Raw genomic sequence first — 24,562 nt, 5'->3', positions numbered from 1 at the left:
AGACTGGGTCAATCACTGGACAGTTGTTACTTACTGCTCCTAGCTTCTTTTGGTAAAAAAGTCAAAGTCTATATGTGTTTGTGTTGGAATGGAGAGTCTGTTGAGTCAATGAGGGAATCACTGGTTGACAACAGCATTGAACCTGTGTATGTCTTTACCGTAAGAGCTTCGCCTATCTACCTTGAACCATAATCAGGCCTCCCCAAGGAACCTACGTTTCTCTTCCTCTCTCGCCCAGCTTTTGAGTGTCATATAGCTAGTGCCTTTCTTCTCAGCCTTCCTCCGCACACTTGTCCGCTCTCTCTATTCAAGCATCACGTCACCGAGGCAACTCATACCATGACTTCTGATTCTTTTCATTTTCCCAAATGAACAGTTTCAAGATTATTATACCTTTGTCTGTGTGCAGCACTTGGTGCTGCTGACCACTTCCTCTATAAAACGCCCTTCCTTTGGTGCCCCTGTTTTAGATTCTATCTGCCATAGGTGACACCACACCTTTTTTCTTCTTTGTTGGTTTTTTGTTTTTTTTTTGTCTCACTAATTTTTTCTTTGTTTAAATTTATTTATTTATTCACTTTAAATCCTGGGGTGTAGCTCCCTTTCTTTTCTCTTCAAGTCTCACTCCCTCCTCCCTCTTTCTCTATTACTCAGAAAAGGGGAACCCCTCTTCCCCACCCACTACAGCTCATCAAGTTGCATGAAGCCTGAGTTCATCCACGTTAATGTTTTCTTTGCTGAAGGTGAAGTTGTCCTGACTCTCAAACCTCAAATACCAACACAGGAATAGAGTCCACATTACATATAAACAAGCCCTAAGTAAAATTTTTACATTCTGAATTCTGAAGTGGTTGAAGTTGTTATAATACAAATGAAAGGAAAATTTTTAATTAATCTTGGCATTAAAAGAAGGAACATTCCACACTGGAATATCAGTGTGATTTACTACAATAACATATGAAAAGAGAAAAGTCACAGTCACCTAAACAGACAACTCTTTTAACAATTCCATACCTATTTATTTTATAGTTTGCTAAACTAAATCTATCTCCTTACCTTCAGGTACCTCAAGGGATATTCAAGTGCTTACCGGCAGAACTTCTGATACAATCAGATTAGATACTCTAATCATGTCGAAAGGGAGAAAAATAACATGGCATTTAAAAAGGCTAAATAAAACTATTGTCACTTGGAAATGATATGGTCGTGGTGTTCAGTGTTAGCTATCAAAGGGCCAGGATCTAGGATCTCCCGAGAGACATGCATGTCGCATTCTATAGCCTCTGGGATTGTGTTGCTTTGGTTAATTAAGTAGGAAGATCCACACTAGAAGTGTATAGATAGCATTATTCCTCAGGATCAGGCTCCAGTCTGTGTAATGAGAATAAAGCTATCTGAGCACAGCATTCCTCTCTCTCTGCTTGCAGACTGTGGGTATGATATAGCCAGCTACTTCCTGCTCCTGGTTGCCTTGACTTTCTTACCCAAGGAGACTGTACCCTTGAACTGTGACCTGAAATAAACACCTTTTCCCTTGAGTTTCTTAGTCAGGCCACTGTTTCACAGCAATATAAAAAGAAACTAGGCCAGCTGTCTATCCTGGAAACTAGAGAGGATTTAGTTCATAGGAGAATTTTTAGTGTTAAAATGATTTCGAAATGATTTCAATAAGATGGTTGGAATTAGACTCTACATACAAGGGCAGTTTCTTGTATTATATAAATTTCTTTTAAAAATATTTTTATTATGTTTCTTTTTTAACATATACATTTATATTATTATACACGAGTAAAATAAACTACATACAACAAGGAGAACCACGAGACAATCAGGAATTATATAAATGCTACATTCATAGTGATTTGGCTATTTGTATTTAGCCAACTTGAAGTAAATATCTTTCCTATCTTGTTGGGTCTAAATTTCTCAATGGAGATTAATATCTATCATATCTCATCTCTATTAACTAAAAACATCTATCTTGGTCTAAAAACATCTTAACGCCTAACCTACTAAGCTTAATTGAAAGACTAAACTATTTGATTTGCAAACCCATCAGAGACTTGAGAAGGTATAAAACTTAAATACCTGAGTGTACCAGGAGTGCAGGTCAGCAGCTTCCAAAATGAAAAAAATAAAAAAATAAAAATGACTGAGACAGTTTACTGCCCAAACAGTCACCCAACACTCTCTACAATATTGGAGCATCATCTTCAGCCTCCTGGCCCACTATATCTGACAGATGTATTTGTGAGGCAGGAACTATTGAAGACTTGCTTACCCTGACTTGGCAGAGTTTGGCCGTTGACTCTGCCTGCATCTAAACTTGCCTATTTTTAGGCAGAATTCTGTCTGTGGCAGAGACAAGAACATTTTGCCCAGTGTCTGGGTTGCCACATTTGAGGCCAACTCCATAAGAAGGTTCTTTGATGCTCATATTCTTTGAAGTAGGTTGAGTGTTGCCAGGAGTTAACTTGTCTTGTCAAAGTATTCTTTAGAATAATAACCTTTTTAAATGCCATATTTTGTAGGTCTCTGAGGTTTTTGAAAATTTCAGTTAAATAAAACCACAACATGAGTAGCTATAAGCCTGTGTGATGCTCAGGCATAGACAGCAAAATATAAGTAAGACAGGTTACTATGGAAATGTTTAAATTCTCACTGATGATTATTGAAGATTGTTCAATATTGCATAGATATCATATGATCCTATGATACATCACCCAAAGGAATGAAAACTTATGACCACACAAGAATTCACAAATGTCTGACAATAGCAGCTCAACTCATATTGGCAAATAGTGGAATAAGGTTAACTTCAGTTTATGAACTGGTAACTATGGTACATACAGACAGCGTAATATTATGGAGTGATAAGAAACAAATGTATCATTGAGCCTCAAAGATTGGAGAAAGGAGCCTTAGATGTACTTTGGTCATCGAAGTAAGAGGGACTGAAGAATCTGTAATGTGAGACTCGCTACCTATGGCATTCTGAAAACACAAAGCTAAGACTCTATGAAATGGTCAGTGACTGAAAATGCAGAGGCAGAGGATGAGGACCAAGGGTGTAGAGGATATTTAGGTCAAGGACGCTATTCTTTATAATGTTACAGTGGTAGGTAAGCAATGACCATTTGTGAAAACCCATGAACAGGCATAGCATAAAGAGTGGCCATTAGGGAGAGGGAGAAAGGGGAGGGGCACTCATGGGAGGGGAAAACGGCGACATGAATGTTTATATTACACAATATACTTGAAAGAAACTGTCTATATGAAACTCATTACTATGTTCAGTGAATATATGTAACACACACACAAAAAAAGGTAAATAATAGAGGAGAATGGGTTTCGGGTAAGGGGATCGAAAAGGAATGTAGATTCTCTTTATGCTCTGTATTTTCTGCTTAATTTGTCTACAAATATAAAATTACTCTAGCTTGTTATAAAAATGACATACAAAAAGAAACCGTATTTGTCAGTGGATAGATCAGAAAATCATTAATTTGTTTTTATTCAGAGTTTGGACACCAAACATCCAGATGCTACTATTTATACATGGAACAGTACAGGAAAAGTAAATGAATTTAAAGAACCTCATAGGGATCGGCTTACCCATCTTGATAGTAAACTTTAAACCAACAGCAAAGAGCAAGAATTAACATATGTATAATATAGTTATAGATAATCAGTACAGACTTTATGAGTAGAGTCTTTAACCTGACAGTGGGCTAGGCATTGGCAGTAAAAGATGCTTTGAACTTTGATCATTCATAGGAGTGAAAAATGAAATTTCATCCCCATCTCAAACTATAAAGCAAGAATACTGAATAGGATGATGGGTGAGAAAGAGAACTTCAGTTTAGAGGGAGTTGCATAGGGATTGACCTGTGAGCTTGCACATGGTGTTTATGGTTTGAAAATCCTCATCACATGCAGTCAAAAGACGAGGAAAGAGGGAGAGAATCAAAGGGACTCATTTGGAAATGTAATTACTGTGTCTCTCTTTACAACATCAATTTGTCAAATATAAATTCTTGACAGAAAATATGTTACACAGGGGGAATCCATGACATATGCCAAGTAGTTTAATATGATCAGTCTACACATCAACACTTCTCCAAGACCTGATGTTTCTCAATAGTCCTTGGTTCATATTTTCATGTGTATATACCTTCTGAGAGCTACATAATTAAACCAGCTGTCATTGTAGGAAGAATTTTAAGTTCCTATTTGCTGGAACATCAACAACTCTTTTTTTTTTTTTTTTCCGAGACAGGGTTTCTCGGTGTAGTCTTGCTATTGTGAAATACTATATAACTTTAAAGTGCCTTTAATAAAGCCTATATCTTTGTGAATAATATTTCTGAATGGAACATGGAATGAAAAGTATTCAGTAACATGACATTTACATCAATCAAGTTCATATGTCACCATGAATCAGTAATCTGCAAATATATGCAGTAATTATATCTAATCAAATATATAAATTAAGTAAGTCAAATGTTAATATATTGGCCTTTTCTATCACTATGCTTGGGGAAAGTTATCAGAAAGATATAGATAGAAGATACAGTTGCTTTGATTTTTATTTCATGAAGTGAGTCATCAGTACCTGGGTGCTCCATAATATTGTACATGTATTCAATATAATGGTTTTTAAAAGGTAACCAAAGAAAACAAAGTAGAAAAAGGAGAGCACCAGAACTTCGTATGGGAACACATGACCTGACCACAACTGGGAGTCTTTGAGTGTCCAGACTCTAAAAATCGCCAATCTGAAGTATAAATGAAAGGCTTCGAAATGACTCAAAGCAGGCAGTTGGGAAAGATCAAATGAGACCTCCACTAAACAGATGATGCAGTGATGAAGCCAACTCATTCTGTATTCACTTAATACTTGTAAAGCACTTTAACACATATGATCATGACGGAAGCAAGCCAGCATATTGGCCAGTGATGGTATATAGATGATAAATAGATAGATAGATATATGATAGAGAGATGATAGATAATACACAGCTACAGTATATAGATGATAAATAGATAGATAGATAGATGATAGAGAGATGATAGATAATACAGATACATAAATTGTACATAGATAAGTAGATAATAGATTAATGGATAGAGAATAGATATATGATATATGATAGATGTAATATAGATAGAGATAGATAGGTAGGTAGGTAGATAGGTAGGTAGTTAGGTAGATAGATAGATAGATAGATAGATAGATAGATAGATAGATAGGTAGATAGGAACACTGAAGTTGGAAGGAAAATCTGTGATACTTGACATGGTTGTGAGTTACTTTTTAGCTTTGTACATAGACTTAATATCTCCATGTACAATAAAATACACTACAGGTGCTGAAGAAATTTGTGCTTATGATCTCAGATTGAGAAAATATAGTCTTTGACCAGCTAATGAGAATTAATAAGTCTTTTGAAACCATGAGCATTTTCATTGGGTAAAGATAGAAATATCCCAAAATTTGTGTTTTAAGTGGGACTTTTCACTCTGCCAGAATTCTAGATGGCGATCACTCGATGAAAATAAGATATAGTAGAATACACTACCTCTTATTCTACTATATAACATATGTTTATGTTCTGAAATAAACCTACAGTTTATCCTACAGAGAAATGGTTCTCAACCTTCATAATGCTGCGACCCTTTAATACAGTTTCTCATGTGGTGGTGACAGCCAAGCAAAATTATTTTTGTTTGTACATCATAACTATAATTTTGCTACTGTTAGGACTTGTAACTATCTGGTATTCAGGATATCTTATACGTGAGTCCTATTTTTTGATACGCAAAGAGGTCACAACCCATAAGCTGAGAACCACTGCTACAGAAGAAGACAGTGACCTTTGAGTCTTGTTACTAACCAGCTCTGTTAAGCTCATGTGGAAAATGTCATTGTCACTCTGAGCTTCCCGTTCCTTCTGTGTGGTTCTGATTTGACTACTGGTGTGGCTTAGGCTCACTCAAACACTTTGAGGTCTGGTATTGGTGTTTTTTCTTTGCCCACTTGGGCAACTGTTAGCTGTCAACTGTGGAGAGTGTCTGAAACCATAATATAAATGGGAGTGCCGTTAGTCTCCTGGGCTTGGGCTGTTTCCTGGGAAGATCTTGTCCTGTCCTGAATGGTTTAGTGAGGCATAAGGCATATTTTTGCTCATTTCATGAAAGCTGAGGTTTTGAATAGGGTAGGAGAAACATTTTTTAAGGAGATGCTGCTGTTTTGTAAAATATAAGTACGTTCTTGCAAAGAGTTTTAGTCTATCTTTTTAGTTGGTACACAGTGATTTAATGAGTACTTTGTGATATTTTTATACACAATGTGAAATGACCAGACTTACACTTTCTTTATATTGAGGATATTCAGTCCAATCTGATCTCTATTTGTAAACATTTCATTGACTGTGGGTCGCCATACCACCCTGATAAGGAGCCTGAGGGCTTAACTTGCAGTCCTTTCCTTTGGGTGTTTCTGACATGAGCTTTTTCACTTAAGACTTCAGAGAAAATGAAATATTTGGATTTGCTTCAAGTATTCTTTGAGATAAGGAAAGTTGGATTATATTCAGTATTAAATAGGTGAGTTTATTTTACTGGGCTTTTATTCAAGCCTATGTCCATTTTGGATTTATTTCTTCTTCCAGCCCTGCTTAATTTTGAGGTACACGCTATATACTGTAGGAAGTTTCTAGTTCTAAAAATCACCCGACTGCAGTTAGCAGTATGCCTTTAAGAACACATAGGATTTCTTTTTGTTTGTTGGTTCATTTATTTTGTTTTGTCTTGACAAATATTTTTGTGTTTCCGTGCTTGTGATTCAGTATATTTTGCTCTGGTTACAGACTTGAGGAATTGATAGGCAGAATGGTTTTCCCTTTCCATTTTTGCAAAAGTTATTAAAAATAGTTCCATCTCCAGATATGATGGAATAAGCTAAAAAGGTAAGAACCCCAACACTGAAATTACTCTGAACTAGACATGAGTTCACTTTTACATCTTCCTAGAAACATGCCACTTCTGTGATCACACCAGGCTAGTAGAAAGATACGGGTCCTTTAAAATGTGACAAAACATGGACACTGTCCCTCGTGGCTTGGATGTGTCAGTTAGAGTAACAGCTTGGCCAGAGGGAAGAGGTATATCCTGTAAGCCCATGCCTTGTTTTACATGCTGTTCACTTCATCACAACCTGGATCTTTTATAGCTGTGTATAAATTTTAGAGTAAGTTTATCACCCCACAAAAAATCCTGTTGTATTTTCATTGTCATTATATTAAATTCACAGTGCTTAGATTTAGTATGTTTGATAGTGATGTGTTTAGCAGAATAGCTTAGCAACTCTGAAGAAGAATGAATTTATAGGAGTTCCATAAGCCGGTTTTAAGAGTGGATGCTATCCTGGCTTTCAAAACAACATGGTAGTGGAAAAGGATATGTTTGTGGGTTAATGGAATGGAATAGACAGCCTAGGACATGCCCCACAAATAGGAAATATTTTATTGAGAGGAGTGCTCAGTAGTTCATTAGAAGATGTCAGGTCAGTGTTCCAGCAATTGAGCTGAGTAAATTGCCATCCATGTATAAAAACTAACTTTAACTTAAACCTAATCTTGTATGCAGAAATTTTGTTAAAATAGGTTATAACTCTAAATATAAAAACTAAGTAACTCCTAAAAGAAAACATTAAAGAAATCTTTTGTGAATTGAGGTTGGACAATGGATCTTTGATATGAAACCAAGTTCGTTGCATAAGATTTGCTAAATGTCATCACATTTCTAAAAGCTAATCCTTGATAATTAAGAACTTTTGATCTTCAAAGGATATTAATAACATGAAAAGACAAGCTTCAAAATTGGGGGTGAATATTAGCAAGTTATATGTGCAACAAGGCTCTTTTATTCATATCTATAATGAACTATCATAAGCAAAGAATAGGAGAGCCAAGAGCCTTGTATTAAAACAAATGGACACAAATCTTTTTTTGTTTTTGTTTTTGTTTTGTTTTTTAATTTTTTATTTGTATATAAGTTCTTTATCTGCCAAAGAAGGCATCAGATCACATTATGGATGGTTGTAAGCCACCATGTGGTTGTTAGGAATTGAACTCAGGACCTCTGGAAGACTAGGTGGTACTCTTAACCACTGAGCCATCTCTGCAGCCCCTTATTTTTTGTTTTTTGAGACAGGGTTTCTCTCTGTAGCCAAGTCAGTCCTGGACTTACTTTGTAGACCGAGCTGGCCTTGTACTCAGAGTAATCTGCCTGCCTCTGTCTCCTGAGTGCTGGGATTAAAGGTATGTGCCATCATGCCTGGTTGGATACAACTCTTGAACAGGCAGTTCCTCAAACTACATATAAGTTAGCAAATTAACAACTCAAATCATTTTCAATATCACACACCATTAGGAAAATTTAATTTTAAAGCCTTTCTAATAAGTACAAAGAAATAAAATAAAAATACTAACAATGTCAAATGCTACATACTATGCAAAGCAAGCGAAATCCTCAAATTGTTAGTGTGAAGTAAAAAAGGAATTCATACAGCCACCCAGGAAACATTCCATACGAACTAAACACTCACTTGCCTCATGACCCAGCAAAAACACTGTTGGCCATTTACCCCAGAGAATGGAAAATACGTCTACACAAATTTCAAACAGTCTTAGTTGAAAGAACAGAAGACTAGAAAGGCCTCCCATGCCCCTCAAGGGCAGTAACTCCATCTGTGGTATGCACACATGATAGTGTCCTGCTCTCGGAAATGAAGAGGTAATCCACTGATGATATGGGCAACAGCTTGATTGAGTCTCAGAGTTCAGTTTGAAAGAAGTCAACCTTGAAAAACTATAGGCTGTATGATTGCATTTAGGGGATTCTTGAAGACAGAGCTGTCATGGCGGGCAATAGATCCATGCTTAATAGAGGACATGATTTACTCCTAAATGGGTTCTAATGGTCCCTAATATCCTCTTCTATCAACCTCTTTGATCCTCTCTACCCAAACAAAATGGAGAGGCTGTGTGTGTTGGCGTGGGTGAGTTCAGCTGCCTGGGTGACATCATTGCTTCTGCATGTGCAGCAAGTTCTTCGGGGGGGGGGTGTTTATAACTTTATTGCATTAAAATTTTTTAAAATAGATACTAAAACTCTAAACCTCTCCTTTCCACGAGCACTTAATTCTTCTCATAGCTTCTCCTCAAAACAAATAGACTTCCCCAGCAGGGAGTGCAAAGCTCTTTTTTAAAGACTTAGATTGTAAACAGCGATTGCCAGGAAGTTCTGTTGCAAGGCAGATTCTTGGGAATCCGGTTCATCTGATAGATTTATTGGGTTTAATTATTTAAATACCATACAAATTGTCAAACAAAATTTCTTTTTATTCCCCACCTCAGTAAATACATTCCAGGTGGTTCAGGGTCCTCTTTGAGAACCCTGTGGGCCTGGGAATGTGAACACACAGGTCATCTGTGTGTGCTCACCCCTGTCTACTTCACTCTTATCACTTGTATGAAATCCCCAGTGCCTCCTGCTGCCTTTTCAAGTACCGCAGAGCACTTCATCGAACTCCGTGCCCTGAGAGCTTTGTCTTCTACTCTTCCACTGAAGCCGTGCTCAAGTGTCCCACCCATCTCTCCCTTGTGCTGTTGTCTTTCTCCAGATTTCTCTTGGCATGTGTGTTGCTCCCAGACCCAAGGTCGTTGTTTTTGCTTAGACGTTATTGGCATCCGTCTCTGATTTCGTGAATTTTCTTTTAAAAATCGTCACATATTATATACATTTAAATCAGACTCTTTCTTCTCCCCTAGCCCCTCCCATATGCTTCTCACTCCATACCCACTCAACTCCCTGTTCTCTCTCTCTCTCTCTCTCTCTCTCTCTCTCTCTCTCTCTCTCTCTCAACCAGGGCTTCTCAACCTTCCTAATGCAACTACCCTTTAATATAGTTCCTCGTGTTGTGGTGACCCCAACCACAAAGTTATTTTCATTTCTACTTCATAACTATAATTTTGCTACTGTTATGAATTGAAAGGAAAAATCTCTGCTTTCTGATGATCTTAGGTGACTGCTGTGGAAGAGTGATTTGGGGTTGAGGCCCACAGATTGCTCTAAACAAAGAAACAAAGCAAATGCAAAGAAAAGTCTGCCCCTTCCCAAACACACACATTAAAAAAAAAAAAAAAAAAAAAAAAAAAAAAAAAAAAAAAAAAGAAAAGCAAAGACAGAACCAATAAAACAGCAAAAACAAACCCATAGGGTCTGTTTTGCATTGGCAACTACTCTTCAACGTGGATCCTGCCTTGGAGTGTGGTGATAGATAGCATCACCTCATTTGAGAAAACTGTTCTGCCTTCTGCCAGTATCCATGCATTGCAAATAGCTTCTTAGGCAGGGGCTGGACTTTTTGCCCACTTCCCCCTGTTTGTGCTGAGACTTGGTGACTTTCATTGTGCATGTCTTGTGTAGTATGTTACCGTCTCTGCAAGTTCATATGTGCATCAGTCCACTGTGCCTGAGCAAGGTAACATAGACTCAGAAAGACAACATTGCATATTTTCTCTTATATGTGGATATTAGCTTTTTAAGCTTTATATATGGGGTGTGTGTGTTTGTGTATGTGTGTGTGTGTATATGTGTGTGTATGTTTGTGTGTGTGTGTCTCTGTGTGTGTGTGTGTATTTTACTTGCAATGTATCAGAATTTCCTGTTATTTGAGACTGCTTATTTACCCTGTGCCTCTTTTTGTTGTGGTTATTGTTGATCAAAATAACATTTTTAAACATTAAGAACTGTAGCTGGTTGTGATTATTATCAAATTTGGATACATTATTTTTCTCAGATGTTTCATGTGTGTTGTGTTGCTTCTATCTCTGTGATGAATTTCTGGAGCTGTAACTTGAACCCTCACGGCACCTGTCTCATCGAATGTCCTCCATACGTTAACCAGAAGCTTTGGATGTGATCTCGCTCCCTCTTACTACATGCTCTCATCCCCAAGGGAGAACTGAGAAAGCTGGGATATGACGAGATGTCATAACCCTGGGCCAACAGCAAGGAAGTCTGTAGTAAAGTAAAATATAAGCCCAACACAGCCCTCTCTAGAGCCCAAGGCCTTAGTCTGTGATGCTGGACACACCAAGTACATAGTGGGAGAATCTCTTGCCTGTGCTGATGCACAGTAGGCATGGGCTTCAGAGATCCATAATCTAATCTTCAGGAGCCCAATGGCATGTGAACCCTTATCTTAGGGATTTTTGATTGCTCTTTCCACCACTATAAAATACCTTGTCTTAAAATGGGATGGCAGGAGACAGAAGAGCACTGAGGGTTGCATTCAGGCTCTCAGCTTTGTTCCTCAGCCAAATGTGGCAACATTTTTGCAGCCTAGGTCACAGTGCCCTGATAAAACTCATTCACATCAAAAGGAAACATTTGGCCCATGAAATAGGGTCATTTCTCCAAATTTGATTTTTACTGGCTCCTCTCTGATTAATCCAACCTGTTTACATCTCAAACCACCATGGCACGTGTCTGTGCAGCCACCCTCACCCACACTCCCATTGCATGTGAGACACATGTCCAATGCACTTCATCAGGAGGAGTCTCTGTGGCTTGCCTTGTGGAAGGTTCCATTTTGGAAAATGTCTGTTCTTCTGGATATGCACTGGACTCACAGTTTGGCAAAGGTGTTTACCCTAATGTGAATATGAGAAATTACAGCTATTAAATGGAATCCAAGTCCAAATAAGTACACTTTGTCATTCAAAGCAGATGTCGTGATTCAGGGTGTCGGTGGCTCGATCAGCAGAGGGCTACCTATGCAATCATGAGGAATGAGTTCAGATCCCCCACACCTAAAAAGGTATTTGTAATCCCAGCGCTGGGTAAGGCAGGCAGGAGGATGCCTGGACCTCATTAGTAGGCTGATGCACCAATGAATTCCAGGTTCAGTGAGAGACCCTGTTTCAGAAAACAAGGCACAGAATGGCTGAAGAAGATCTCTGACATCAACCTCTGGCTTATGCACATGTTCACACATGTAAATCACACACACACACACACACACACACACACACACACACACACACACAGGAAAATGGTTCATTTGCAGTACAGATCGTGGAAGGTTTCATTAGAACATAGCAATGCTCTTTGCTGTAGATACTGGTTTGTCATTTTTGAAGTCACAACACAGTTTCAAGTAGCTGTATCAGGCATCACCTCATCCTCTGTGTCTGAGATACCTACTGTCTTTCTGAGTACAGCAAGTAGTACTTGATGGCCCTCCATGTAGAGAAGTGTATATACCGCCCCCTTGTTTGTGGTGAGGAAATGCTTTAGTCATTGCTCTAGCAAAGGCCTTAGCTTTGACGTCCCTAGAGAGGAATCAGTAGTCTTTTTGTGACTCTTAGGTTCAACCTGATAGTCCCGCTTTTTACTTTTCTGTTACTGCTGATTTAAAAACTCTTAAATATTATGTTTCTTTTAAAAAAAATGCCCTTTGCAATACTAATGTTTCACTTCTCATTAAGGGATAGAGAGTAGATTTTCTGAAGAATCTCGGTTGTGTTTAACCTTCCACAGTGAGAAGGCTCATGTTCTTTCCTTATGCTCTGTTTTGCAGAAGTCACCGACTGTTTTCCAGCAGAGCGCACTCTTTTGAGGAGTGGAATTCTTGATTCTTCATGCAGTTATGGATCTGGATAAACCATCCGTCTGGGGGTCATTAAAACAGCGGACCAGACCATTGCTAATCAACCTGAGCAAGAAAAAGACTAAAAAGACACCAAGCAAACCCTTGGATTTAAGGGTGCAGCATCACCTCGACCGGCGCCTCAGCCTCTCAGTCCCTGATCTCCTGGAGGCAGAGGCCTTGGTCCCTGAGGGTCGGCCTTACTCAGGGCCTCAGTCATCCTATACCTCTGTACCCAACAGCCTGTCTACTGCCGGCATCGTCCCCAAGAGCAGCAGCAGCTCCCTGAAGCAGTCTGAGGAAGAACTGGACTGGAGCCAGGAGGAAGCAAGCCATGTCCACGGAGTGGACACCGACTCTGAAGAGATCTATGCCTCTCCCGCGGAGGAGTGGCGGGCATCCAGCCAGAGTGGCCTGGATCTGCGCAAACCTCCCCTTGGAGGGGATGCTTCTGAAGAGACGGAGGTAAGGCCTGGGCACTTCCCAGCTCTTTTTTTTTTTTTTTAATAAATGTTTTTTTTTTTTAAATGCCTTCATTGTCCTTGGGAAATTTGGGTAGGAGTTATTTTGTGGTTATCCAGGATGGAGAGAATGTCATTTACGAGCATTTAAATTAATGTACTATTGATTGCACCGGTGTTCCCGTTTGTTTTAGGCCTGACCTCGGTATTTAAAAGCTAGCAGAAAAGAACCTTCTAGGACCGTTTAAGGCTTCAGAAGCCCTAGCGGAGGAGGTTTCTTTGTTCCATCTCCTGGCAAAGAAATTGAGCAAGTAACTTTAACCTTTTGTTCTTACCCCTTTCTCTTTCCTCCTCTTCCTCCTCTTCTTCCTCGTCCCCTGACCTTCAGCGAGTTACCTTTTTACATGGAGGCAAGGAATGGCTATAAAGCAGTATGGCCTCTCTGCCACCATTACTAGCTCGTTCATACGTATAGACAATAGGAACACAATGTAGTTTTTTGAGACCCTGTAGACCAGTGGTTCTCAACCTGTGGGTCACGACCCCTTTGGAGGTTTTAATGACCTCTTTATGGGAGTCTCATTTCAGGTAACCGCTGTACCAGACACTTACATTACGATTAAGAACAGCAACAACATTACTGTGATGAAATAGCAACAAAATAATTTTATGGTTGAGGGGTCACCGCAACATGAGGAACTGTATTAAAGGTTCACAGCATCAGGAAGGTTGAAAACTACTGTTACAGACAAACTATGCAGACCACCTTTTAGCTATGTGAGTGTTCATCTTTGACCACTGGAATCCAAAGGGTACTCTTTCCTGCCGTGGTATAAGTCTGTGTAAACTTCTGTGCCACTCTGTATACTCAGTTTTGAGTACTTCCTTTAATTCGCTGAAAAAAAAACAAAAAAACAAAAACCAAAACCAAGGATGCTCAAAATCAGTAATCAAATTTTTATTGCTTGAGCAGCCTTATCAAAGCTTCATTGCTTCAGGAAGGCTAACTACCCTGTATAATTATGCCAAAAAAAAAAAAAAAAATCGCAGTTTTGGAAGAAGAGATTAAATTCTGTCACCAACTCCCTAAATCTCAATCCTGATTTGGATGATCAATTTAATCAGTCTGCTCAGATGTTTTTGTTTCTTTAGATTCCTTTCAGTTAATGATGCTGAAGGAGGTTTCAATGTTGAGGTAGAGGGTTCATTTTTATGTATTCCAGATTATTCATAGAGCTGTATAAACATTGATTCTTCAGCAAAGGCTTTTGAGTTTGCTTTTAGGTGAAAATCTGTTGATCACGCAGTGTGTCTGGATTTCTTCAGAGAATGGACCCTGGGAATGGGGGTGCTGTCACCAGGTTCTTTTAGCCATTAGTACTCATTAGAGGGCTCAGCGACTTTTACTTTGACCTTAACACATACGATGCATTGTTTGTAAAATTTTTTTTGATATTTAATATTTGTGATTTTGAAATGTGTTCTCCTTCTCCAATATGTAAATAAGGTAGCTTTACTAAGCCTGGCCAGTATGTGGATTGTATCTTGACACTCATCTTCACCATCTTTGCATTTGTTGGAATCTGGGTAGATTTCTTGGCTTTGGTATACTAACAGCTTCAAATTCGAAAGATGTTCAAGCTATGGGTACTTAACTATGTTAGCCTTTCAGTAGTCTTTGTTGAATAAATATAAATATTTGAGTGCTATATTGATCAAACATTATGAAGGATGCTATTGGAAACTGATGAGTACCACACCAGGATCATGGGTCTAGTATGTGATGTACACAATGCCTAAATGTATGCTGGTCCCCTCTCTATCAGATGGGTCTTTCCCACTCCCTAAGAGTCCAGAGTTTATCACATGGAGAGAAGATTTTCTCCCTCACTGTCTGATGACCTGGATAGTGTGCCTAGCTACAAGAAGGATGTCTACTTTGTCCTCTTCTGAGAGCCTTGTTCTCCGCCCACAACAGAAGATTTTTCAACTACATTTAATTAAAAAAAAAAAATCATTGATAGCCATTGACCCAGGTTAATAGAGCTTTATTTGTGGGTTTTCAAAATTGATTTCTTATTGGCATTTATTATTAGTTAAGTACAAAATGGACTTCATGGTGATATTTTTTCTATAATTGTATAGTATGCTCTAGTAATATTGCTTTTATTTATAGTCATGCCCAACTTTCCTCAATTCTATTCCTTTTCTCTAAGTCATCCACTTTTTAGATTGCAAATATATTTTTGATTGCCACATTGGAGAGAAAGTATGTGGTGCTGCATTTTTTTTTGAGACTGGCTTAATTTGCTTAATATGATCTGCACTAGTTTTACCTATTTTCTTGTAAGCGGCATCCGTTTGATCTTCGTTACAGTGAGTGATATTATATTGTATATAAAAATCATATTTCTTTTAGCCATTCATGTGTGCCTGGCCACTGAACTTGCTCCAACTTGGATATTGTGAATAATAAAGAATTAACAAGGGATACAACTGTCTCTATTGAATGCTCACTTGGAATGGCGAAACTTTTTGTTGTCACATGGTTACTTTTCTTTTCAACCTATCTATTTTTCTCTTTTCTTACTGAGATTTAATGTTTATATTAATTATATGTATTAATGCTTTCATTATGACATTTTTGTAAACTTCTAGAATGTGTTTTGACTTCCTGCCCCAGATTCCCCTTCCTGTGCCCCTTTCACCTCCCATCTACTTTTGTTTTGTTTTTGTTTTTCTTGTTGTTGTCCTAATTGGTCTTTTTGACTCATTAGGGCTGCTTACAGAAGCGTGTATGGGTGATGGTTTGTGTCCAGGAGCATGGGCACCTTGCTAGTGGCTTTGCCACTGAGGGAAAGAGTTCTCTCTGTCTCCCAGCAGCCATTGGTATTGTCAGTATTTTTATCATGAGTTTTTAATCATGAGTTGTGATTTAATGAAATCAACATTTTTTCTTGGAAAAGTATTATAAATTCAATATTTTAGAAGCTGTTAGCTACAAGTGAGGAGAGGTCTAAGAAGGTAGAAGTGTGCCAGTCCAAATCTGTTTAGTACTTATAATCTAAGTTTATTAATTTTGCATTATTTAATGACAATAGAAATCCTGATCAATTCGTGTCTTCGGAGTGTTGGCATCACCTTATTGGTCTTCTGGACCTGACTCACATTTTCTTCTTCCTTATAAATAGTCCAGAGTTATCAATAACTTTTATGGAATAGGGAGAGCTAATGAGGATGTGAGTGGTTGTCATGTGACCAGCCCGGACAACAGGAACAATTAGAGGTTTTTAAGCATTGTTGGTGCAGGGTGTATGGCTTGTAACTTCCCAGAGGAGGAAGGTGGGGAACTCTGTGGTTTGAAGGGTGCATTGTGCACGTGTCTTCCCTGTCTGGTGTCGGTCGGCGCCTGGAACTTTGGGAGAATACCTCAAATTTCCATCATGTCTGAATTTACCAGCCACTCTCTAGAACCACCTGTGTTGGGAAACAAAGAGAAGTGTCAGATTAGTCAGAACACACACACACACACACAAAGGAAGACAAGTGTGTGGGTTGGGGACAGATAAAAGCGAACAGAATGGAAGATGGCTTGTGAGAGCATGTAGGACAGGTAGCAGCAGGAAACTCAGCACAGCAAGGAAATGGGAGTTAAAAAGACTTCGCAGAGGAGGTTTGGGAGGACAGGATCCCATTAGACTCTTTTTGATGTTCAGAGCCATGTGTGTTGAAAACTCCTGGACACATGGCCTCAAGTTGTGTGGCTGGAAGACACTGCCTCCCAAAGGGCCCTCACACATATGCTGCAGGCAGCACCAACATTATCTCTCTATTAGCTCAAGCCCAGGATGTTAGGGTTAAATTGTTCTTCTTTCTCAATCTGGGAAGCAGCCTTTTCCCACCTCTTGCATATTTCCTCTTCCTTACCCCTGCATTTTCTTCTATGTGTCCTTCATATTCTTCAGCAGCGGGTAAAAGTTTTTGCCACCTCTGCACCTGATGTGACCATCCTGCCTTCATTTGCATAGTAGTGTGCTCTTACTCTACTGAGAAATATCTTCCATCTCCTTTGGGTAGAAATCAGTAGAGCAAGGAGGGGAAGGTAGATTTAAAAAAAGAAAATGAGAGCCTGGCATGGCTGTCCCTATGTAAATGTGTCCATTGACTTGAAGTCAGCAGTGATGTGAGATTGTGGTATTAACTACTTGGTAGCCATGTGCTTCTCAAGACTGCCGATTCATAAAGAGCCATAAAACTAAGGTACAAGGTGGAATATCAACTAATATACAATGGGAATCAATAAGTATATCTCCCCTAATTTTTTTTTTTCAAAAAAGGACACATTCTTTATTGTAGCCAAGATGTTTCAAAGTTAAATTAAAATCAACAGGAACTTTGTTAATTTGTTGGGAGAAATGTGTGTCTCAGAGTTACCATATTGGATGGACTTAAAAATTAATTTTATAAAGGTCCACGTTGTAAAAGAGATCAGCACTGTCAGATGAGTAGAGCAGCTGCTGTAGTGAAGTAAACTCAGGGCTTGGAGACTCTTGTCTTCCCATATTTTTCTAGCAGTTTTCCTCTCCCTCCCAATCTGCTCTTTTGTTAGTCGTGTGTTCCATGCTATTTTCACACCCATGGGGCGGTCCATTCAGGACTTAACACTCATTTCTAGTTGTCCTCGGTGTTGGTGTTGAACATACTAACTAGAATAATAGGCACTATCTGTCCAGTGCAAGATGCCTTGCTGAGGGGAGAGGACAGAGGTCGCTAGGTAGGATCATTGGAAAGTATTACAAAGGGGCATTTTTGAAGATGAAGAAGAGAGTCAGGTGGAAAACGACATAGACCAGTTAACGGTCACATCCTAGGGGGCGGACTATTCACAAGTTCTAAGAATTCTCTGGTACCTAGCAAAGTGCTCAGTGCTGAATATAGAAGTACCTGTTCATTTATCATAAGAATTTAAAATATTTTTACATTGCTTTTCCAAGAATGAAATAGAAGTTTGGGGAGCGACATTAATGACTTATCAAATGTAATTCAGCTGGTGCCAGGATGAGGCTTACTCTCCTCCTGTCTGAGATCTTAAGTCCGTGTGCAGAATTATATGTCCTACACAACTTTGGGAGTAGTTTTGAAAGTAGAGATATCCAAAGCAAGATAACTGCAGAAGAAAGACACCTGTTTTTTTCCCTCTGCCTCTACTGTGCCTCATCAAATACAAGGATAAAGGCAGTGCTAAAACAAAACAAAACAAAACAAAACAAAAAAACAAATAGTGATAAATAGCAGAGTGATTTCCTTGACATCCTCTGTGAATTCTGCCATGTGGTACATCCTTCCCTCACAGGGCAGTTGGAGTTGTAAACACTAGCTTTGGCAGTACTTCATATGGAAAGTTAAGTATGCTCCCTGTTTGGATATTTCCAGAAGACCTTCCTTACAGTCATAGACCTCCATTTCTGTGATCACAGAGAAGCAATGTGGAAGCCACCCTGGGGAGGGAACAGCCTGTGGCTTGTGAAGTGAAGCAACTGCCTCAAGCTTACTACACTTCAGTTCTTTGGTTGTTACTGTTTTGTTTGACCTCAGCATGGCGTCAGTGAGGCTGTTATAGAAGCCATGCTCTAGAGGTTTTCACGGCGGTGATCTTCTCCTTCATCTCCATCTTTACCATCTTTACCATCTCTGGGCAATGAACTGGGCACTAGGAACACAGCAGCCATCACCATAGTCAAAGCTCCTCCCTTATGGATTTCCTATGATTAGTCCACAGATAATTTAGAAAGTGCTAAGTGCCATGGAGAAGCATGAAATGGAAAACATCCTTGAGAGCACCGTGCAGAGAAACTATAGTGGTCAGGAATGACATCTGAATAGTCAATCCTCTACTAGTGTTTCTACTGGTGTTATTTGGGAGTATTGGGGATTAAACAGACAGCATTCTGGGTATATGTGTAGGAGTGGTATAGCTGGGTCTTGCAGTAGCACTATTCCCAATTTTTTGAGAAAGCGCTAGACTGATTTCTGAAGTGCTTGTACAAGTTTGCACTCCCAACAGCAATGAAGGAGAGTCCCCCTTTTTCCATGTCCTCTCCAGATTGTGCTATCACTTGAGTTTTTGATCTTAGCCATTCTGATAGATGTAAGATGGAATCTTAGAGTACTTTTGATTTGCATCTCCTTGATGACTAAGGATGTTGGGCATTTCTTTAAATGTTTCTCAGCCATTCGATATTCCTTTGTTGAGAGTTCTCTGTTTAGCTCTGCACCCAGTTTTTTAATTGGATTATTTGGTTTGGTGGTGTTTAATTTTTTGAGTTCTTTATATACTTTGGATATAAGCCCTTGGCCAGATGTAGGGTTGGTGAAGATCTTTTCTCAGTTTGTAGGTGTTTGTTTTGTTCTGTTGAGAGTGTCCTTTGCCCTACAGAAGCTTTTCAGTTTTATGATGTCTCATTTACTAATTGTTTATCTTGAAGCCTGAGCTGTTGGTGTTCTGTTCAGGAAGTTGTCTCCTGTGCTAATAAGCTGAAGGCTTTCCCCCACTGTTTCTTCTAACAGATTCAGTGTGCTTGGTTTTATGCTGATGTCTTTGGTCCACTTGGACTTGAGTTTTATGCAGGGTGATTAAATATGGATCTCTTTGCATTTTCTACATGTAGACATCCTGTTAGACCAGCACCATTTGTTGAAGATGCTGTTTTTTTTCCCATTGTATGGTTTTGGCTTCTTTGTTAAAAAAACAAGGGTCCATAGGTGTGCATGTTTATTTTGTGCATGTTTATTTCTAGGTCTTTGATTCCATTCCATTGATCAACCAGCCTATTTCTATGGCTGTACCATGCTGTTTTTATTTTTTGTTGTTGTTGTTGTTTTTGGTTTACAACAATAGATTTAATATTACAAATGATATTTAAATCTTGATTTAATAATATTGTTAATGCTTTCATACTATAATGACAATGGTTGTTATATAATCCTATTTTCTTATTTGCAATAACAAATACAAATGATGCTTTATCTTGCTGTTTTTTTTCTTTCCTCTTTTTTTTTTATTAATTTATTCTTGTTACATCTCAATGTTTATCCCATCCCTTGTATCCTCCCATTCTTCCCTCCCTCCCATTTTCCCCTTATTCTCCTCCCCTATGACTGTTCCTGAGGGGGATTACCTCCCCTTGTATATGCTCATGGGGTATCAAGTCTCTTCTTGGTAACCTGTTGTCCTTCCTCTGAGTGCCACCAGGTCTCCCCCTCCAGGGGACATGGTCAAATATGAGGCACCAGAGTACATGAGAAAGTCATATCCCATTCTCCACTCAACTGTGGAGAATGTTCTGACCATTGGCTAGATCTGGGTAGGGGTTTAATTGGGACTCTAGATGAGAGAAGCATGGGAGAATAGCAAAGTAGAAGGATCCAGAGGGTCCTAGAAACCTACAAGTAGAACATTATGATAGGCAGATTTGGGCCCAGGGGTCCCGCTCAAACTAAGGCACCAGCTAAGGACAATACAGGTGGTAAACTTTAATATAGTGCCGTTTTTATTACCGTTGCTCTATAGTAAACCTTGAGATTAGGATTGGAGATTGCTCTGGAAGATCTTTTATTGTACAGGATTGTTTTAACTATTCTGTTTTTTTTTCCCATATGAAGTTGATTTGATCTTTCAAGATCTGTTAAAGAATTGTGTAGGTATTTTGATAGGGATTGAATTGAATCTGTCGATTGCTTTGGGTAAGATGACTATTTTTAGTACAGTGATCCTCAACAAACCCATAGCATGGGAGATCTTTCCATCTTCTGATATCTTCTTCAATTTCTTTCTTCAGAGACTTGAATTTTTTTTGTTTTTTTGTTTTTTTTTCATACAAGCCTTTCACTTGTTTGGTTAAAATTCCACCATTATACTTTATATTATTTGTGACTTTTGTGAAGTGTGTAGTTCCCCTAATTTCTTTTTCAGACAGTTTTTCATTTATATGCAGGAGCTATTGATTTTTAAAAATTAATCTTCTATCTTGCCACTTTGCTGAAGGTGTTTATTAGCTGTAGGTGTTCTCTGGTAGAATTTTTGGGATCACTGATGTATACTATCATATATCACCTGGAAACAGTGATACTTTGACTTCTTCCTTTCTGATGTGGATCCCCTTTATCTTTTTTTTTTTTTTTTTTTTTTTTTTTTTTTTTGTTTAGTGTTCTAGCTAGAACTTCAAGTCCTGTATTTGAGAGATATAGAGAGTATGTAGCCTTGCCTACTCTCTGATTGTAGTGGAATTGCTTTGAGTTTCTCTTCATTTAGTTTGATGTTGGCTCCACCATACAAGAAAGACATTTGCTCAACTATGTTCATAGAAGCTTTATTCGTAATAGCTGGAATCTGGAAACAACCTAAATGTCCAGCAACTGAAGAATGGATAAGGAACTATCATACTTTACACAATGAAATACCACTCAGCTATTAAAAACACAAAAATCTTGAAATTTGCAGACAAATGGATGGAACATGAAACAATCATCCTGAGTGAGGTAAACCAGACCCAGAAAGACAGGCATGATATATAGTCACTTATAAGTGAATGTTAACCCAAAATCCCTGGAAATAGACCAAGTAGTTAGCCTGGTATAAACAGTGCAAAACCAGCAATGTAGGACCTGTCTCAAATGAAGCAGAAGGTAAGGCCCTACACCTAAGGTTGTCCTCCACCCTTCTTATGCTTGCCTTGGCACACACTCTCCAATACTCACACATAAGAATGCATGTGTGCCCTCTCACATCAAACATACATACACACAGACACAGACACACACACAGACACACAGACACACACACACACACACACACACGCATACCAAGAGAGAGGGAGAAGGGAGAGAGAGAAAGCATTTCTTATTGTCACATATATTTATGGAGATGTAATATAGTAACTTCACATAGATATATACTTTTAATGACCAAAATAGAATAGAGTGTTTCCACCTTTCTTTGCTCTTTACCTCCCAACCATATCTGTAATAATAATAATAATAATAATAATAATAATAATAATAACAACAACAACAACAACAACAACAACAGCAACAGCAACAATAATAAAGATCTCTATCATAGTGATACTGGTTTATTATTAATTCCTTTAAAGGATTCTGTTAAAGTCTGCATCAGCATTATCTCATTGGAATGCACCAATTTAAAAAGAGCTTACCTAGTACAGTGCCATTCATTAAATATCCTGTGAATTAATAATATTTTTCCTAAGGCTGACAGGGTAAGTATCCTGTTTGCCCCTTTGGAGAATGTCTTCATGTCTTGAAATTTAAACAAAAAAAAATCCAAAGACAGAGAGAAAGAGTAGAAGTAGGTTTGAGACTAGGTCTTTCTGACTCATCCTTGTTCACTGAGGGCTTTGAGTCTTGGTCGTGCTTAGTCCGGTCCTTGTATATTGGTGTTTCTGCTCCCTAGCGTGTCTGGTGAGGAGACTGCTAAGACTGCTATAGGTGCTATTGATACAGTTGCATTCTGGTGAACAGCAACATACTGAAAGTCTCCCCAAAGGCCCAACTCTCTGGCTGCTTCTTAGTGACTGCTTAAACTCTGAGCTCCGGATTCTTTATCGTAAATTGTGATGTGTCGACGAGCTCTGGACGTCTTAGTAGAAGATGATACTATGCTGTTGTGAATTAAGACATGATGAGGAAATGCAAAGGGATGGATTGCTCTGTTAACATATCTATTGCAAAGGAGCATGCAAGAATTTATGGAAGGTCATTTGCAAATATTACTTGTGGTTCAAGAAGTGCATGGGAACTGGCCAGGCACTTATATCAGGGATTGGCCAGGTTTTTGTTTTCTGCAACTGTCCAGATTTATAGAAAGACTTAGAGTTGTGTCTGCCACAACTCACTTCGGTTGTTACGCTATGGAGGACACAGAAATGGATAGGTGGAACTAGAATTCAAAGGAATTTTGCTTAAAAGTAAACAGAGTAGAAAGACTGGTGAATGTTGTACTGAGCTGTGTGCAGAAGTGTATTCACATCCATTTATGTTTAGTTGCATGTGTATAAGTGTACATGCATATTTCCACATGTGCGTAAACATCACAGGCCAACCTCAGCTATTATTTTTCAGGAGGTGACCACCTTGGTAGCTGAGACAGGCTCTCTGATTGGTGTGGGGCCAGCCAACAGGCTAGGCTGCTTCCCAGCAAGCCTCAGAGATTGATTTGTCTCTACTCCCCAGCAGTGAGATTACAAGTGTGCACAAGATGGACAGCTCTGGCAATCAAACTCAGGTCTTCCCACTTGCTCAGCAAGCACTTCACCAACAGAGCCATTGCTCTGGCCCAGTGATATATATGTGATGTGCATGACGTGTCCCTCTCAGACCTACCTACACCCTTCTGGAATTTAATCTATTTGTTCTATTAAGTTAGAGATTCACATCTAAAGGGGACACAACACTAAATTATATATATGTATATATATGTATATATAAAATATATATATAAAAAACACACACACATATACATATATATACACATGCATAATATATACATATACAATATACATATGATATATAACATATATAATATATGTGTATTCTAAACATAAAATACTAAAATGCATATTGCTTGCTGTGAGAGGTGAGCACCTTTACATGTACATTATACAGATGTTAAAATTTATTAGATTTTGTCATGTTCAAGATTATCCATCCTTTCCTATGTGCTTAAAAACAACTTGTATAAAATCATAAAACTAATGCCCAATAATTTCTTAATCTGTACTCTCATGTGATAAAATATTACTTGGCAACTAAGAAAGATGATAAAGATGGGGATTTGGATCGTTTCAAAGGTACTGTGCAAAGTCCAAGTTCTTATAAGGTGACATACTGTATGATTGTTTTTGGCAAGATAATCTATAAATGATAAAATTACATGACAAAAATAGATCAGTGGTTGCCTTGGGTGAGGAAGAGGAGGAAGCGTTTTAGCATAGTGAGATAGAAGGAATTTTTCAAGTGCCAAAATTGCGTATCCCAATCACAGAGCAGTTGTTCAAATCTACACCAGCTGAAAGCCATGGCACTCATAGCAATATTATCATCTTACTGTGTGGTAACTAGACTTGTGATAAATTCAAGCAAAGCCAGCATGCTTGATTATCTTTATTGAGAACATAAACAGCAACATCCAATGGCAGAGGGGCATCAGCCATTCCTTATGACATAACTTTGTGTTCCTTTCACTAAGACACTGAGTCAGAAGTCATAAATCTAGTTATTAGCTTCACTGAGGAGAGGAGCGCATTGTGGATTCTGCTCAGTGGATAAGTCTCTGTGTTCTGTGCAAGAGTGCACGAGAACG

The 24,562-nt window shown here is 38.6% G+C and overlaps 1 protein-coding gene across 1 annotated transcript in view; it reads left to right on the top strand.

Annotated features, from left to right (window-relative positions):
* Positions 1 to 24,562, top strand: part of Mctp2 (multiple C2 and transmembrane domain containing 2) — a 224,255-nt gene that overhangs the window by 33,032 nt on the left and 166,661 nt on the right. The window contains exon 2 of the mRNA XM_051148727.1: positions 12,653 to 13,186. Coding sequence (XP_051004684.1) covers positions 12,722 to 13,186 — 465 coding nt within the window. The 5' untranslated portion in view covers positions 12,653 to 12,721. The remainder of the gene's footprint in view (positions 1 to 12,652; positions 13,187 to 24,562) is intronic.

The sequence above is a fragment of the Acomys russatus genome, chromosome 7, assembly GCF_903995435.1.
Source record: "Acomys russatus chromosome 7, mAcoRus1.1, whole genome shotgun sequence".
In the NCBI taxonomy this organism is placed as follows: domain Eukaryota; kingdom Metazoa; phylum Chordata; class Mammalia; order Rodentia; family Muridae; genus Acomys; species Acomys russatus.
The sequence above is the reverse complement of the archived record's forward strand: the minus strand, read 5'-3'. Positions and strand labels throughout refer to the sequence as shown.